Consider the following 18,680-nt stretch of genomic DNA (forward strand, 5'->3'; position numbering starts at 1 on the left):
CAAATGTAGTTTGTTTTGTTTCTTTGTTTGCATTAACTGCAGTTCTGGGTTATTTTTTCCACTTATTTGAAAGCAAATGGGAGTTGTTCTCAGTGATTGGGTTTAAGCTGATGGAGAGAGGACGGCAGTGATGATGTGTGCATCCTCCGCTCTATGCTAACCACCATCTTGTTCAATTTCATTCTCATTATGGCCTCTGAGAGAAGCATGATTATCTTCACGGGGAAGAGAATCAGAGACTCAGAAAGGTTAAGTAACTTGCCCAGGGAAACACAGCTAGTAAATGGCAGAGGTGGGATTTGATCTCAGGACTGCGTGACTCCAGAGCCTATGTTCAGAGGCACCACTGGAGGACAAACCCAGGGCCCAGTTGAAGGGACTCCCCATCTTACGATGCTCTGAGGGTGTAGGCTCGGGTCTTTCATTTCTTCCTTGCTCATTAACAAGCCCTATCTGTGTCTCTTGGTGCCTGACAGTCCCCTCGGTGGCACCCTCAGGACTCAGCGGAGGAGGTGGAGCCCCTGGAGAGCTCATCGTCAACTGGACGGTAAGCTGGCAGGGTCAGATGTCCTCTTCCTCCTCCCTGACTCCTCTCCCGCTTGAGCAGCTCCCAAAAGGACCACTGCACAGCTCTGACTCAAAAGCAGACAACTTCCTCTCCCCTCTCCCATGCACCCACTGCCCTTCACTCGAATCCATGCTGCAGGCACAGCTGTCCAGGGCTGCCACTCTTGGCAAAGGTTGGGTGGGGCCAGGAAATGGGCAGGGACACGTGCCGCGGACACTCGCCCATGCCACGCTCTTGCCCCTCAGCCCATGTCACGGGAGTACCAGAACGGAGACGGCTTCGGCTACCTGCTGTCCTTCCGCAGGCAGGGCAGCACTCACTGGCAGACCGCCCGGGTGCCCGGCGCCGATGCCCAGTACTTCGTCTACAGCAACGAGAGCATCCGGCCCTACATGCCCTTTGAGGTCAAGATCCGCAGCTACAACCGCCGCGGGGATGGGCCTGAGAGCCTCACTGCACTCGTGTACTCTGCTGAGGAAGGTGGGCTGCCCCCAGGCCCACCGCTCATCCCTACCCCAGCTGCTCTTCCACAGGGGTGTGGGGTGGGGGAACGCTACTCATCCCCTGGCTCCATTCCATAGGAGGTCAGAGGACGCCTGGGTTCCACACCACTGGCCTCACTTCCAGGCCTTGCTACCTTGTCTCCCTTCAGGGTCGGGGGAAGGAAAAGGGAGGCTCTCTGGGAAGAGAAGTGGGCCCTGGAGCATTGTCTGTCGGGCTTCCACTCAGCCTGGGCCCTGGACTCTCCTCCAAAATCTTAAGCAAAGGCAATCCTGGTCCAGGGCTGCTCTGCAGGACACAGTGGTGGCCTGGGAATCCAAACCCATTCTGTATTGGTCCCCAGAGCCCAAGGTGGCCCCTACCAAGGTCTGGGCCAAAGGGGTCTCATCCTCAGAGATGAACGTGACCTGGGAGCCTGTGCAGCAGGACATGAATGGTATCCTCCTGGGGTACGAGGTGAGCACCAACTGGGGGCTTGGGAGAGGAAGGGGTGCTAGGGACAACTCACAGCTCACTGATCGTTCCTCCTGGCGTCCCTGGTTCACTGACATGGCAAACTGAGCATCTAGTCTATGCAGAGCTGTGGATACAAACTTCATTAAGACCCACGGCAGGCTGGGCGCCGTGGTTCATGCCTGTAATCCCAGCACTTTGGGAGGCAGAGGTGGTGGATCTCCTGAGGTCAGGAGTACATCAGCCTGGCCAACATGGTGAAACCCCGCCTCTACTAAAAATACACAAATTAGCTGGGTGTGGTGCACGTGCCTGTAGTCCCAGCTACTCGGGAGGCTGAGGCAGGAGAATCGCTTGAGTCCAGGAGGGGGAGGGAGACTCCATCTCAAAAAAAAAAAAAAAGAAAAGAAAAGAAAAAAAGACCCCATGGCTTATAACCACTGGGGGAAGACAGACCCCGGAGGCAGCCTAGAAGTAAATGCTTGGCTAGAACCAGTACTGGAAGCTGGGAGGCCAGGGTCGGAGGAACAGTTCTGGGAAGGGGTGTGGCCTGCCACTTTCATGCCAGAATCATTCAGGCTGGCCTGTCCAGGGCTATAGAGAACAGCCTGAGCCACTGTATGTACAGTTGATCATCCTGTCTGGGGGGAACTCGGGCCCAGCAGCCTGGCCTGAGTCCTGGGCCCACTGAGGACTCCACATAGGGGTACCTGTAGAGCAGATGGAAAGTGAGAAGAAGCAAGAGGAAGAGGAAGAAGGACAAGCAAGAAAGAACAGAACCATCAGGCTGGGTTGGGAGTTCAAGATCAACCTGACCCACATGGAGAAACCCCGTGTCTACTAAAAATACAGAATTAGCCGGGCATGGTGGTTCACGCTTGTAATCCCAGCTACTCAGGAGGCTGAGGCAAGAGAATCACTTGAACCCAGGAGGCAGAGGTTGTGGTGAGCCGAGATTGCACCACTGTACTTCAGCCTGGGCAACAGGAGTGAAATTCCGTCTAAAAAAAAAAAAAAAGAACCATCAGGCTGGGCCTACTAGTGATGGCACAAGTTTATTCCAGTAAAGTACTCTACATTGGAGCACGCACAATAGCTTAGGCAAGCCACAGTGTGCAGATAATTCCAAACTCTGCCCTTGATTTGAAAGCATATTTAGCAGGTCTTCATGCTGTGATTACCATCAATATGGGTCTGCATTTATTAGGCAGCCTTCAGATGCTTGCTTGGGGCAGGGGGACTACTTTGCAGTACAAATAAGCATTTCCTATCCCTTAGCAGAATGCCCACGGTCGCCCCTCAAGTTAATGTAATGAGGCGGGTTCCAGCAGGCCATCGCTCCGTTGAGCCTCTGCCACCCGCTGTTTCCCTAGCCCATGTGTTGAGCACCTTCCTTGAACTAGGCACTAACAGACAGCAGGGACTCACACCCACATGGTCCTGCTGTCTGGGTGCTCATGATCTAGTGTTCTGAGGCCTGAGACTGAGTCACAGGGACCAGATGAGCAAGAGAGGAACAGAATGTGGGGGGCCAGGGCAGCCCTGAGTTCCTCGGCTTGACTACTGCCCCTTGGGTGTCGCTGCCTCCTTCAGATCCGCTACTGGAGAGCTGGGGACAAAGAAGCAGCCGCAGACCGAGTGAGGACAGCAGGGCTGGACACCAGTGCCCGAGTCAGCGGCCTACACCCCAACACCAAGTACCATGTGACAGTGAGGGCCTACAACCGGGCTGGCACTGGGCCTGCCAGCCCCTCTGCCAACGCCACGACCATGAAGCCCCGTGAGTCTGTCTGCCTGGGGTGGGGATAGGGGAACGTGTTGGAGGGTGGGTGCCTCTGGGATCACTCTTTCCCCAATGATAAGACAAATGCTCTAGCCCACCAGCCTCGGGGTGGACAGAAATTGGGCAGTGAACCTAATGGAAATAAGGGAATAGAATTCAAGGCCTCTGAAGCATCTCGTTCTTCTCCAGCCTTTGGATTTTCATGGGCTTTGTTTCATGGGCAGGGCGACAGAATGTTCTGGGTATAACTGCTAGAGGCAAACATCCAGAGAAGGGCTGGCTAAAGGTGAGGGGGTGCAGGGTGCCAGGGAAATGTCTGGACATCCCTCCAATTCTCCCTCTCTGGCAGCTCCGCGGCGACCTCCTGGCAACATCTCCTGGACTTTCTCAAGCTCCAGTCTTAGCATTAAGTGGGACCCTGTGGTCCCTCTCCGAAATGAGTCTGCAGTCACCGGCTATAAGGTGAGGAAGGGATCAGCCAGGCCCAGAATGGGAAGGAACAGCTCCTCTGTGTTTCCAGTGAACACAGGAAGCAGCAATTTATAGCAAGAGGCATCTGAGTGAGACAAAAGCAAAGGGTCTGTGACCGTGAGAGGAATGAAATTCATGAACGATTCTCTTGGTAACTTACAGTAGGAACTAATAAAAACAGGCAGACGGTATCACTGCAGAAAGGCAGAGTTCCCAGAGGGAGGGACTAGCAGGGTGGAGTATGGGGGTCCTTCTGGCTTAAGGAGTCTACAGAAACAGTTCAGTGGCCTGCAAGCTTTCCTCCCACCAGTGAGGAGCTTTGTCAATGGGGAGGAGGGGTGAGGAGGCTGGACCTCAAGGGCCCAGAACCACTGGGGCTCTTCCCAGTACCTAAAGCTGGGGAGGACAGAATGATTAGCCCTGGTGTCAGGAAGCTCCACCTGGAAACCTCCTTCCAACAGATGCTGTATCAGAATGACTTACACCTGACTCCCACGCTCCACCTCACGGGCAAGAACTGGATAGAAATCCCAGTCCCTGAAGACATTGGCCATGCCTTGGTACAGATTCGGACCACGGGGCCTGGAGGGGATGGGATCCCAGCAGAAGTCCACATCGTGAGGAACGGAGGTGCCACCCCTCCCCTGTCCTTAACCCCCGAGAGTATCAGGGTCCACCCAGATGCCTGAGGGGATCATTCCCTCCCAGGCCAACTCCAATCTTGATCCCCAAGGGAAAGTGGAAGGCAGGCAGGAAGCAAGTGCCAAGTAGTCCTAGAATTGCCTCGCTACCACCTTTCTACCCACCCCCCAAAACATCCCCGAAGGCCAGGGAAGGGAGCAGGTGCAGAGGGAGGCTGAACACCAACCAGCAAAAGCAAAGGGCCAACAGAATACCGTAGGAGTACGGCTGAGACCACCCAACCATCCACTCCCAGACCTGCAGCCGGCCCTGAGAGTCTCCTTAGGAAAGGTCTCAATCTTGTCACAAGGGTGGGGTTAGGATAGACCCAGGCCCAGCTGACTCAGCTTGTGCTGGTTTCAGGCACAAGCATGATGGTGGAGAACGCAGCAGTCCGCCCAGGAGCGCACCCTGGCACCATTGTTTCCCACTCCGTGGCGATGCTGATCCTCATAGGCTCCCTGGAGCTCTGATCTCGGCACCCCTCCCTCTGCGCCGCAGCTGGAGGCCACCTCTGACGGACACAGCCAGCTGGCCCCTTCCTGCTGCCAAGGTGGCCTGACATTGTGCCAGAGTGGCTGGTTTTAAATACCTACGTTAAACAGTGCCCTTTTAGTAGGAGGTACGATATTTTATATTCTGCCACAGGATAGAACCCATGCAAGGATTTTCTTTAAATCAAGAGGCACCAGGCAGTAACTTCCATGATGACACTGACGCCGATGCCTGAGCCCTCTAGGCTGCCTGAGGGAAGGAACAGGCCCATGGGAAGAAGGGGGTTCTAAAAAGGTGTCTTCAACTCAGCAGAGATGGCTCTCTGGGACCCTATGTGGACTCCACCACTTGAGAGCAGTCCTAGGCCCGGCGGGAACACCAGACATAACAGGCTGAAGAGTTGGGGTGAAGGGCACACCTCATCATCCTTCAGTCTAAGGAGAAGGGCAAGCCCTGGGCCCAAGGACTCTCCTGCCTTCTCCTCTTGAGCAGCAGCAAGGACCCTGACGCTGTCCCCAATGATGCCCTAGGGGCTCCTGCCTGCCCAGGCGGCTGAGGACCAGTGCCCTGATGCCTGAGTCTGGGAGCCTGAGCCCCTTCAGCTTTGAGGGGGTGATACTCCAGGCTGCTTGGGGTGGGAACTAAAAAGAGTTGAGAGGCCGGGGCCCTTGGTGGAAAGGGGCACCAGCCTCGGTCTGAGAGAGTCACAATCCAGGTGACGTTGCCCTCTAAGCCAACACTGCCAACCTGACCCTGTCATCCCCAGAGTGACAGCGCCACTTCAGGTGGCTGAGTGACTAAAGGGCTTGTCTTGGTGGGGTCCCCCGCCCCTCCAAGACCCATCCTGCACAGTCCCTCCAGGGTTGGCAGGAGATGGCCAATCATGCACCCAGCTCTCCCTCCAGTTCTGCCTGCAGTCAGCTCGGCCTCCCCGACCTGCAGCCTTGACTCTGCTCTCCCAGCACGGATTCACTCCTGCCTGGGAGGGGAATGCAGCATTCATGCTGTGTGTCCTGGAATGGGAGGCTTCTGGGAAGGGCAGAGGATACATGTGGCCCTGCCTGCTCCCAGGTATACCTAGGACCACCTGGCCAGATCCGCTCCAGAGAGCCTTGGACTGCTTGCATTTCCCCAGAGGAAAAGGGGTTAGTAAATGGGCCATCCTTTCTTGAGCTCTGGGCATACTACCCGTCACAGAACGTCAGAGCTGGAAGAGACCTTAGAGTTCAACTTCTCCAAGCCCCTCACTTTACAGATGAGGAAATGGAGGTGGTCCAGAGAGGGTCTGGGATTCCCAAGGTCACACAGCCTGGAAGAGATGGGGCTGGGTTAAGAGCTCGAGTCTCCCACCTTTTTGTTCAAGGCTCTTTGTCTACCCAGAGGAAGGAGGCAGTGCTGAATGGCTATGGCCTGGCTAAGAAGGTGGTCAGAGTCACTAGGGTATGAAAATTCTACTTCAAGGGCGGATTGGTGATCATGGTGACTGGCATGGCTAGGTTCCAGTCCAAGGTGTGGGCAGATTCCAGGAGGCATCCAGTCCCTCTTGGCCTTCTGAGCCTAGCTTCTGCCGAACTTCAGCATGCAGTGCTGACTTAAAGCCCCTGTCCCCCTCACTCTTGCCTCAAGAAAAGAGGCCAAAGTGAGGGCAGATTCCCTAGGCAAGAGCAGCACAACCAGGAAACCCCACAGCCCGTGCTCTGACAGGTGGCCCTTCACAGGGAGCAGCGGGACAGGCGTCTTGAAGGGCACACGGCCCCGGAAGCTCTGAGCCTGTTTTCTGTAGTTTACAGTTAGAGCTCTATTTTGTTATGGTTTTTTAAACTTTTAAGTCCTGCTCTATTTTCCTGGGCAGGTTTATGTTGATGTTTATCCACGACAATTTTTTAAAAATATAAGCTCACATGCCTTTTCCCTGCCACTACCAAACCCCCAGTGCACCCTACCCACCCACCCCCCAGCCCAGGTCAGCTTTCCTGGAGCTGGCTAATCAAATCTTCACCTCTTCCCAAGCAAGGGTGCTAGGGGCTCAGCTATGTGACCATTCTTCCCAACAGGGAGCCCAAACTTGGCCTAGCATCCCTCCTGGTCCCCCTCTGGCCATGACGTGGCCTGTGCCTGGTTCTCTATCAGAAAGGGATTGCTGAACAAAACTTCCTTCCAAGCTTTAGCCAATTCCTTCCTTATTGCCTCGGGCTGCGTCACAGGAAGCAGGGGACAGGTGTCCAGTTGCTGGGCTGAGGGAGGAGCTGGTTTGGCATAGGACCTAACCAGTGAAGCCGGAGCCTGCAGCCCCTAAGCTTGCTTGAAGCCGACGATACTTAACTCACAACTAAGTACCTTAATGCTAATGAGGTCCACTAAAAAGGGGAGGAAGGCAGACCTGCTGTGAGTCCCATGAAGGGGTTTTATCCAGGGGAAACTGAGCCCCAGGAAAACCTAACCACTGTGCAGGTAGAATTTGTTTGGGGGATAAAACTACAATAAAATAGATGTTCCTGCAGCCTGAGATTTCAGGTAGAGTACTAAATAAGGTTTAATAAGACAGGTGACCTAAGAACATGCAAGCTTGTAAAATGCAACAGTCTCTTGCTAGAGTGACACGTACATGAACTCGCTTGCAGAAGACTAGATTAGATGCTTCTCAGAGTCCCCTCCTTCCCAGGGATTCTCTGATTTTTGTATTCTCTGCTCAGATGGGCTGGGGGAGTTGAGAGGATGGCTCATTTTCGCTGTGGTCATGAGACCACGGTTCTGAGTTATCTCCTCTCACACATCAAGCCCCAGCGAGGCAGCAAGAGGGACAGCCACAAACAAGTATTTTACCCCACAACTTAGTGGCCAGCAAACGCCTTGAGGACTAGGGGCAGGAACAACATGTAAGCACGTCTTCAGGGCCCAGGGAGACAAGTGCCCTCTGTTCTGCATACATCTGGACTCCCCTTACAGAGCCCTTTGCCCTGGTTCCAAGGTCCTTGTTGCCCTAACAGGTCCAGGTATATACCCAGCCTCAGGGGGAGGGCATCTCTCTCCAGATTGAGTTTCAGGGCCCAGCAAGGTCAGGTTATCTGCTTTCATTCAGGGCAGTAAATGATACAAATGGTGGGGGTAGGTGGGGGGTGTCTTTTTCTTTTCATAAAGTAACAACAGGAGAGACTGAGGTTAGACATCAGAAAAAACTTCTGGAAGGACCTTCCACATTCCAGGAGGCCCTGGAATAAGAGGCTTCTTTTTTAGGGATCTTTGAGGAATGTCGACAGCTGTTGACAGGGGGTCTAGGATAGGTGAAGCTGTGACTGGAGAGATAGGAGATGCTCCAAGTGTCCATCCAGAGATGAGACTCTTAGAATCAAAGTGTTTGGCCCAGGAAGGGTCTTGGAGATCCCATCTGCTGTAGCCCTGCACCTTAGAGGAGGTCATTAAGGGGACTGACCCCAGAATTCTGGTTACAGCCTAGTGCTTAGCCCAGCATATGCTGCCTCTTTAGGGCACCCCAAGGACCAGCCAGCCTGTACTCTGGGCAAGAGCCCAAGATGGCTAAGAATGTTTGACTCCCTCTACCTCTCCCCCAGCTATAGAGGAATCTTTTCTCTGCCTGGTGTCAGAACGAGACTGCCAACTGGCTCATCCGTCGGAGACACAGTATCCTCAAACCTGTGGCCACTGGCATGACAGTGGTGCTCTGTCTCCCTGGGTGAGACCTACCCTAGGCTTCCACCTGGATGTGATGGAGGTTGCTGGAGAGGCTCTTAGCATAAAATGGATTAGATGGACATTTTTCTATGTGCCTCCAAAAAGCTCCATGGAAACAGGCACCTGGTAGCTGTGGGACACCTGTGGACTTGTGTATATGGTCATAGGCTTTGGGAAGACAGGACATAAAGGAAAACGAGAGAAACAAAATGCGTCAGATAGCTTTGGCCAGAGCCCCAGACAGCCTATGGGGCCTATGACACTTAGTGCCCTTAGATGGGATACATCTTGCCTCGGCCCCAAGACTCCTCCAACTTACCTGTCCCATCCAAGGCCTGCACAGCTTAGAGAGGCTCACAGGTTGGCAAAGGCTAGGGCTTCTTCGGCCCACTAACTTGACTCAGTGTTTGTTAAAATGGAACCATTCCCATTGGCCTACTGTTTCTCTCTTGTACTTATTATAATGATAGTTATTTATTGACTCTGGTAGCAGGCAGTTCTTAAATAAAGATGGTTTCTCAACCTGTTGAGGCAGGTGGCACCAGCTGTGAGTGTTTTTATCATCAGGCTAAAGCATACCTCCCTGTCCTGTTCTGTCACTCCAGAGGCTTTCATCTCCACACAGTGAAATGGAAGTTACAACATACATTCTATACTGCTTCATTCGGTCCCAGGAAGGGGAAAAAATTAGGCCAAGATCTTAAGGCAGGTCTAAGCAGAGCACAAGCAGGCACTTGGCTAGAATTGGCAGTAAACAATGCTTATGTGATGGTACTGCTTCAGGGTTACCCAATTTTTAAGACATCTCTGAGGTGTTGACTCAATGGTCCCAAAGGAAAGTCTCCCTGCAGAGATCGGTACCCAGCTGGTGAGAATGAGGCTGCTGCCTCTACTCTTGGCTCATGGCAGCCACAAGTTTTGAATTACTAGTCGGTTTCCAGCCACACTTTCTCACACATTCAATAACCGTTTATCAAACTTTTTTTTTTTTTTTTTTAGACAGAAGTTTCATTTTTGGAGTGCAATGGCATGATCTTAGCTCACTGCAACCTCCACCTCCTGGGTTCAAGAGATTCCCCTGCCTCAGACTCCAGAATAGTTGGGATTACAGGTGCATGCCCTCACACCTAGCTAATTTTTGTAAGCTAGTTTAGTAGAGACAGGGTTTCACCATGTTGGCCAGGCTGGTCTCAAACTCCTGACCTTAGGCGATCTACCCACCCTGGCCTCTCAAAGTACTGGGATTACAGGCATGACCCACCGTGCGATGAAGATGTGTGTGGAGACACACTTCCATAGCTCTGGGTTTTGTCTTTCAGTGCAAAGCAAGTAGGGCCCCATGCTGGCTATGCCCCCAGCTTTTTTCAGGGAGAGGGAGATGGTGATTGAAGGCCCCAGTACTCAGTGCTTAGCTGTGTCCCTGGAAGCCCAGGCTGACAGCAAGCCTCCAGAAGGGATCCATACGGACACCAGTATGATATCGCAAAAGGGTCATCCCTTCCACTTTGCTAGCCAATCGAAAATCCAAATATTAGTCCAGTCAGCATCTCCTTGACCCTGCAGAGGAAGAATACTTGCACAGAATTCAACAGGTTTTGCTTTACTAACACAACTGGACATCTTTTGTTCTCTTCTCTGCTCAATCCCTTCACATCCTTAGAGTCAAAACTCAAGAGCCCAATGCACAGAGGGTTATAATGCCACAGCTGTGCAATAGTCCATTCCATGCTTGACTACTGGCTGCAACGAAAAGTTATTTAGCTCTTCTTGGGTCTCAGTCTCTCTATTTGGAAAATGGGACATAGTACCCCTCAGTCCTCCTCCCTCCTCAGCAATGTCATGGTGAGTTCATTACATATCAAGTAGGACATTGTTTTATGGTCTTCTAACGTCAAGATTGCTTGCTTCAAGTACACGAGCTATCTCCTGAATGTCTCAGCAAGTTGTCCCATCCTGAATGCATCATCAGTAATACTCCTGAACTCATGTCCAGTACTTCACTTCACAGGATCTCACTGGATCCTCACAATCACCTATTTCAATGATGATGTCAGGTAGCTTGCTCCCGTACACCATCAATAGCAGAACCAGGACCAGAACCCAGATCTTCTGAAATCCATCCCCTCTGAGGTAGGTAGAATGAGGGAAAGGGTGTGTGTAAAATTTAAGATATTTTTAAAAATAAGACAATAGGGCCAGGCGCAGTGGCTCATGCCTGTAATCCCAGCACTTTAGGAGGCTGAAGCGGATAGATCACAAGGTCAGGAGATCAAGACCATTCTGGCCAATGTGGTGAAACCCCATCTCTACTAAAATACAAAAAATTAGCCTGGTGTGGTGGCGCGTGCCTGTAGTCCCAGCTACTTGAGAGGCTGAGGCAGGAGAATCGCTTGAACCCAGAGGCAGAGGTTGCTATGAGCCTAGATCGCACCACTGCACTCCAGCCTGGGCAACAGAGATTCTGTCTCAAAATAATAAGAGCAATAGTAAAATTACTCCCTATGCCTGGGTGGGCTTCAGTCAGTGGGTCACAACCTTAAACAATGCAGATGCTCTGAACTCATGATCAATACACATCTAGGACACTGAAAGCCTAGGAGCAATGACTCCCAATAGCAATGAGCACACTCAACATGTAGATCTTGGTTTCTCAATGCTACTTCCCACACTAAGAGGAACCAGTGCTCCTTGGAGAAACAGCAGATTCAGGGGTGGGGTAAGGAGAGTCCAAATATGAACCTGAGATACTGTGTTGTACTAGAACCACAGCAAAAGGGCAAAAGAGCTTGCCTGAGGGGACTCCTACTGGCCAAAATTGGGGACAATTTGAAAATCAAAAAAATGATAATCTGTACACAAAACCCCCATGACATACAGTTTACCTATGCAACAATCCTGCACATGTACTCCTAAACCTAAAAAATTAAAGAGAAAAAATGGATTATATATAGTTCACTGAATAAAAAGAATCTATTGAGACCTCAAAATAAAAAGAAGGCAAAAAGGGCAAGCTCTTCTTTAGAGAAATGCAGGCTATTTCACACTACTGAAAAAAAAAAAGACAGATAGAGAGAGAGATGCAGGCTAATATAGATAAGATGAACATAAAGAATTGCCAGTTTGCAGTCCCCAACATGTTAACGATGAACAAGGCAAAAACAATGGATGCCGAAATAAGTAACAGTTTTCAGAGAGCCATATAAAGTATTAGCCCACAGTCTATGAATTATAAATGGGAAAATACACACACATCGTGGAGAGCTCTGACCATCACCACCTTAACCAAATGATCAAGCTTATCATCAATAGTGGCTCATGCCTGTAATTCCAGAACTTTGAGAGGCCAAGGCAGATGGATCACCTGAGATCAGGAGTTTGAAACCAGCCAGGCCAACATGGCAAAACCCTGCCTCTATTAAAAATATAAAAATTAGCCAGGCATGGTGGCACACACCTGTAGTCCCAGCTACTCAAGAGGCTGAGGCATGAGAATCACTTGAACCCAGGAGGCAGAGATTACAGTGAGCTGAGATTGAGCCACTGCACTCCAGCCTGGGCGACAGTGAGACTCTTGTCTCTAAAAAGAAAAATGTGGGCCTTTAACATGAGCCTTGTAATGTGATGCAGTAAGTACATATCTACATAGTCAAATTTAAGATGTGTTCCTCATGAATCATGAGGAAATGGCAAATATAAATTATGGAACCTTATCCAAGTCAACTGTACTAGCTAAATTATTCAATAAGATCAATGTCATGAAAGACAAAGGAATGTGTGTGGGGGGGTGGGGTCTGTTGTAAAATAAGACACTTAAGAGAAATATAACCCATGAACCTTTGACTCTGGATCAAAAATTAAAATGCTGTTAAGATTTTGGATATTGGGGAAAACTGAATACAAGTTGAGTATCCCTTATCCAAAATGCGTAGGACCAGAAATATTTCAGATTTCAGATTTTCTCAGATTTTTGCATCTTTGCATTACACTTACAGATTGAGCATCCCAAATCTAAGAAATCCAAAATCTAGGCTCCTCCAATAAGCAATTCCTTTGAGCACCATGTTGGTAGTCATATCAAGTTTCAAGTTTTGGAGCATTACAGATTTCAGGTTTTCATATTCGGAATGCTCAACTTGTTTAAGTTATACGTAAGATTAAGAAATTGTTCATTTTTGGCTGGGTGCGGTGGCTCACGCCTGTAATCCCAGCACTTTGGGAGGCTGAGGCAGGTGGATCATCTGAGCTCAGAGTTTGAGGTCAGCCTGGCCAATATGACAAAACCCTGTCTCTACTAGAAATATAAAAATTAGCCAGGCGTGGTGGCTGGTGCCTGTAATCCTAGCTACCCAGGAGGCTGAAGCAGGAGGATCACTTGAACCTGGGAGGCAGAGGCTGCAGTTGAGTTGAGACCGTACCACTGTACTCCAACCTGGGCGACAAGAGCAAAACTCCGTCAAAAAAAAAAAAAGTTAATTTTCTTAGTGTGATAAAGATATTGTGGTTACAGAGAATACCCTTATTAGAGGATGCATACATGGTTTAAGAGGAAAGAGCTGCAGGCCAGGTGCAGTGGCTCACGCCTGTAATCCCAGCACCTTGGGAGGCTGAGGCAGGCGGATCATGATGTCAGATTGAGACCATCCTGGCCAACGTGGTGAAACCCTGTCTCTACTAAAAATACAAAATTAGCTAGGCATGGTGGTGCGTGCCTGTAATCCCAGCTACTTGGGAAGCTGAGACAGGAGAACTGCTTGAACCCAGGAGGCAGAGGCTGCAATGTGCCAAGATCATGCCATTGCACTACAGCCTGGGCAACAAGAGCCAAACTCCATCTCAGAAAAAAAAAAAAAAAAGAGTAAAGAGTTACAGTGTCTATGACCAGCTTTCAAGTGGTTTAGCAAAATCAATCTATACTGAGAAAGGTAATTGTGACAAAATGTTATTATCTGGTGAATTTTGGTAAAGGGTCTATGGATGGTAACCAAATATTTCTTTCAGCTTTTCTATGGGTCTGAAATTTTTACAAGTTAAAAGTAACGGAAACAATAGAGATCCTTTGACTATAATTTCAACTGAATTAGCATTTTCCGGATTAGAGCTCAAGAACCTTTATTTTTCACAAGGACATCTAGAGGATCATTGGTCTTTGGTTTCTGCTACATCCTTCTGTAGCCAGAGAAAAGTGAGATGAAGAAATGCTGTAATTCTCTCAGTAGAATTAGCTCGGCTGGTGGCCAAGAGGCTTTTCTCTGATGGTTCGACAAACCAATTATCTCAGACACAGTCCGAATGGCCTCAGAGTCTTAAGACCAGATTTCCTATGGAGGAATGAAAGTACTAATCCTCCCTTGGGGGCCTTGGCTGCTGTAAGAAACCAACACTTGACCTTCCCAGGAATACAAGCTTCAGGGCAATGAAAGCCCTGATTAGAGCCGACGCAAGCCAAGGTGCTGTCAGAATGATAAGGGGAAACCTACCAGGTGAGGGATCCAACGTTTTGCCAAGAAATTCAATTTAATACCAAACAGTGGGTTTGCCTGGGCAGAACAGGCAATTTGTTAACATTTAGTGACTGTTACACACCTGAGATGGATGTCACTACTAACAACCCCTGCCATAGGCTTAAGCACTGCATCCTCTGTCCCCAAGAGCAGACAGTTGGTTTAATGTCTATTCTAAGAAACCTGAGGAAAATGAAGCCGGACTGATTATGGGACAATTTAAACAAATACAAGAAACTAAAAACCAGAAAAGAAAAAGTTAGGTTTCCATACAGCTACTGTGAATTACTTTTATTGAAGAAAAAAATGTTCACTAGAAAAGCTGAATACATCTCTCTACATGAATACACAGCTCAGAAGAGGCGAGATGGACGTGGGGAGCCATCCAAGATATAAAGGGTAGAAAATGAATGCACGCTTCTTAGAACTCTTCCCAGGAACATAGGCAATGCTTGCAGTTTCCCAGGTACCCAATGGGCAGGGACGATCAGGAAGAGATCCACAGGATATAAGGAAGTTAGCTTGCTGCCCATAGCTGCCAAGTTGTCCCCTCTACTTCTCCCACTCATTCTTTTGGCTGTGGGAGCCTTGCCTCTTAGCTGATCCACTAGTAACAGCTGGAACACTCCCCTAAAAAGCTAGCTTGGCTTCCTGGGCAGCCAGTCCTTCAGGGGCAAGGCTGTTAAGCTCTTGAGGGTGTCACTGCTGCAGGCCCCCCCTCAGCACACAGAGGACAATCCTCACCAACACACTACCAACCACTCCACTGGCAATTCCTATTCCCAAGGCTGACGCCACCTTCTTTTTCCACTCTGGGTGGTGAGGCTTGTAGTAGTTGTCCAGATTAACTTCCAATCCCACATCTATTAACTTCTGATCCTCAGTAAGTGACTGATGGAAATTCAGGTTCACCAAGTTAGGAGGAAGGACCCTCAGCCCAAAATAGAGCCTCTTGACAAGTCTTAAGTTTTTTAACAGCTGCACATCACATCGATATGTCCCAGAGTCATACTCCTGAGCATATTTAAACTTCAAAAAGTGGGAGTTGGCTCGGAAAGGTTTGAAGAGCTCATCGTCAGTTGAGATGATACCGCGAGCAAGTCTCCAGGTGAACCGGAAAGCTTCCTGTCCAATCTCCAGGATGTCTGAACTCAGACAGCTAAGCTCAAATTCCTTGCCAATGAGAATGGTGAAATGAAGCATCCCACAGATCCAGTTGGTCAGACATTCCAAGCGCTGAGTCTGACATTTCCTTCTCACTCCATCAGGGCCCACCTCACAGACAGTCTCCTCCTTATAGCCCAGGCCACAGGTGACAGTACAGGTTGTGGCATTGATGATAACTTTCCCCACAGCTTCCTGAAGCTTCTCAGGGATGGCCAGTGTTTTAGGAGTAGTTGCCACCAAAGGCAGGTAGAAGGCCAACCCCAGGCTCCCAAGGGCGAAACTAGCGGCCAAAGCCTTCATGTCTCAGCAGCCATTTTGCCACCCTCAGCTAGCGCCCCCAAGGGATTCCCGCTGAATCCTCTCTAGTATCATAAGTTGATTCCTTTGACATGAGATATCCTTCAAAGTCAAAAGATATGATGCATGTACTGTCAATAAAACAACACAATTTAATAAATAAAAGTCCAGTCCTTATTAACAGGTGAGGCCACAAGGCAGGAAAAAAATCACAATGGTGTTGCTTTACTATCTATCATTATTAATAACCACCTGACAAGTCTTCATTCTTTTCTCTCTTTTTTTTTCGAGACAGGGTCGCACTCTGTCAACCTAGGCTAGAGTGCAGTGCCATGATCACAGCTTACTGCAGCCTCAACCTCCTAGGCTCAAGCAATCCTCCCACCTCAGCCTCCTGGGTAGCTGGGACTACAGGTGTAGGCTACCACGCCCAGCTAATTTTTGTATTTTTTATAGATACGGGGTTTCACCATGTTTCGCCCTTGTCTTCAGCTCCTGGGTTCACGCAATTTCACTCACCTCAGCCTCCCAAAGTGTTGGGATTACAGGCGTGAGCCACTGCACCTGGCCCTTTCCATGTTCGTTTAATGACTTTAAATCCACCTCTTGGGAAGACAAGGAAGAAAAGACTTCAGAAACAGAGGGGAATTTCCAAATTACCTCAAATGTACAGTGAAGTTACTCTTCCTCACCCATTACCCTTGCCCTCTATAAACTAGGATCTAAATTAAGGGTTTCAAAAGCTCCAGTTAAATGTCATCATATAAAACAAATACTAAAGTCTACAAAAAGGAAGATTAACTTGAATTATTGACTTTAACGCTCCTAAACCTCCTATAAAAAGGATTAAGAACTCTGGACTGGGAGGCAAGTAACTTACCCTTCTTGAATTTGTTTCCTCCTTTGTAACTTAAGACTTCCTTGCCTATCTGAGGAAGGTCACTTAGAGCATCGAACGATATACTGTATGTGAAAACACTTTGTAAAGTGTGAAACACTGTTCAATGTGTAAGGAATTTTAAACAGAAATGGAAATTCATAAAGACAAGGGCCAGGATGACCTTTTCAAATCAGAATGTTTAAGGTTACATTAAAGGCAGCTCCTCTCCCCCTTTTAGGCACTCTTCCTTCCCAAGGATACTGAAGATGTATTTTGGGTGAGAGGATGCACGATGCTCCCTGACTCTTGGCCTACTACTCCCTCTACCCTACAGAACAGAGCTCATCACTCACTTAGGTCAAGGTTGCTATGAAACAGCTATGATGTCAAAGATGGAGTTCTCAGTCACATAAAAGATTAGTAAGTAAACACTCACGCTTGACATTAAAATCAAAGACTTAAACAGACTCTGTGAAACTTCTTATCTTTAGGAGACAATAAGCATTTAATGAATTTTAAAGCTACTTCATTAAAAAAATTTAAAAAGGCTAAAAGGAATTTAACCGTACTTACTTAGACTTGAAGAAAGATCCTTGGAAGGCAGGAACTTCCTAGCATGCATTTTTGTAACCTCCAGAATGCCTAGCCCTATGGGCTCTTCAGAGTAATTACAAAACTCTACTGAGTTATAGAATTGGAAGAGAGAGATCATTCCTAGACGATCTCTTCGATCAACAACTTTTCTGCTTGCATTATTTATTTATAATCTCATCGAGAGGCAGAAATGGACTTGTCCTCCACTCCCTACTCCTTCTACATCTATCTTTCCACACCGAAAGATCAAATATCAGCACAGGAAAGCACTTTTTCTTTGTACTAAAGCAAAGTAGCCAGTGAGTTTCAGAAGTGAGCAGTGTTTACAAATAAACATCTACACCTGTTCTTTAATAAACATCCAATTTTATTTACAAAGCATTAAAGCTTCAGCAAGAAGTACCCAAGGCTAAGTCTCATCTTGTACAAAACTACAGATTTTTTTTTTTTTTTTTTTTTTTTTTTTGAGACGGAGTCTTGCTCTGTCGCCCAGGCTGGAGTGCAGTGGCACGATCTCGGCTCACTGCAATCTCTGCCTCCCGGGTTCAAGCAATTCTCCTGCTTCAGCCTCCCAAGTAGCTGGGATTACAGGCACCCACCACCACACCCAGCTAATTTTTGTATTTTTAGTACAGATGGGTTTTCACCATGTTGACCAGGCCGATCTCGAACACCTGACCTCAGGTGATCCACCTGCCTCGGCTTCCCAAAGTGCTGGGACTACAGGCGTGAACCATCGAGCACAGCCCAGAATATTTTTAAAAACAAAATGTTGGGAGTGGCAGGGCAGGGATGACAAAAAGGAAGAAGAGAATATACATATATTGTACAAATCAAGAAATTCAAACTGAAATGGATAGAAGGTTTTAAAAGTTGAAAAAAAATTCCGACAGCATAAATAATTATTAGGAGCTACTGTCAAAGACAATCTGACAGGGCTGAAGATTTTCTCGGTAGCCAGTTTAGGAGGTGGACAGAGCACAAACATCCAAATGCCCAAGCAGAGGAAACCAAGCTACTACACACATGGAAATACGGCAGAAACCTTCTAAGTCCCATAGTTTGCACACTGCTGCAGTGTACAGTGCAGAGGACTGGAATGGATACAATGTCTGCAAAACAAAAACATGTCTAGTGAGCCCCCTACCCATCTCAACCACTGGCCTAACTCATGACAGTCTCAAAATGGGTATTTAAGAAAAAAAAGTAGCAGCATCTAAAAATATAGACATGTTGCAACTGACTCAGGAAGAGCTCTCTCTTCAACTACTGAATATACTGATTCTAAATGATGGAGTAGGACAAAGAGGCTCTTACTGATGTGCTCTAATTTGATTTCTATGCTAAAATCTAAAAGGTAATCAATGTGTTTGGCTACCTATAGGAGCATCCACCAACTGATATATTTCTTTATTATTATTATTTTTTTTGAGATGGAGTCTCATTCTATCACCTAGGCTAAAGGGTAGTGGTGTGATCTTGGCTCACTGCAACCTCTGCCTCCCGGGTTCAAGTGATTCTCCTGCCTCAGCCTCCAGAGTAGCTGGGATTACAGGTATGCGCCACCACACCCAGCTAATTTTTATATTTTTAGTAGAG

At 48.5% G+C, this 18,680-nt stretch overlaps 3 protein-coding genes across 3 annotated transcripts in view; 1 reads left to right on the plus strand and 2 right to left on the minus strand.

The window, feature by feature from the left end:
- CNTN2 (contactin 2) overlaps positions 1-9,181 on the plus strand; it is a 36,255-nt gene extending 27,074 nt beyond the window's left edge. Inside the window, exons 17-23 of the mRNA XM_017525430.2 lie at positions 477-547; positions 814-1,048; positions 1,413-1,525; positions 3,116-3,302; positions 3,655-3,767; positions 4,238-4,406; positions 4,821-9,181. Of these exons, the coding sequence (XP_017380919.1) occupies positions 477-547; positions 814-1,048; positions 1,413-1,525; positions 3,116-3,302; positions 3,655-3,767; positions 4,238-4,406; positions 4,821-4,930 (998 nt within the window). The 3' untranslated portion in view covers positions 4,931-9,181. The remainder of the gene's footprint in view (positions 1-476; positions 548-813; positions 1,049-1,412; positions 1,526-3,115; positions 3,303-3,654; positions 3,768-4,237; positions 4,407-4,820) is intronic.
- A 5,429-nt stretch (positions 9,182-14,610) lies between these two features.
- Positions 14,611-16,832, minus strand: TMEM81 (transmembrane protein 81). The gene has a single exon (XM_037737347.1). The coding sequence runs from the start codon at positions 15,608-15,610 to the stop codon at positions 14,843-14,845; it is 768 nt and encodes a 255-aa protein (XP_037593275.1). The 5' UTR covers positions 15,611-16,832; the 3' UTR covers positions 14,611-14,842.
- Positions 16,833-17,427: 595 nt separating this feature from the next.
- Positions 17,428-18,680, minus strand: part of RBBP5 (RB binding protein 5, histone lysine methyltransferase complex subunit) — a 29,829-nt gene continuing 28,576 nt past the window's right edge. Inside the window, exon 13 of the mRNA XM_037737439.1 lies at positions 17,428-18,680. This exon is cut by the window's right edge and continues 1,442 nt beyond it. The gene's annotated coding sequence lies outside the window, so the exon portion shown is untranslated.

This window comes from Cebus imitator, unplaced genomic scaffold (genome assembly GCF_001604975.1).
Source record: "Cebus imitator isolate Cc_AM_T3 unplaced genomic scaffold, Cebus_imitator-1.0 Scaffold38, whole genome shotgun sequence".
Lineage (NCBI taxonomy): Eukaryota > Metazoa > Chordata > Mammalia > Primates > Cebidae > Cebus > Cebus imitator.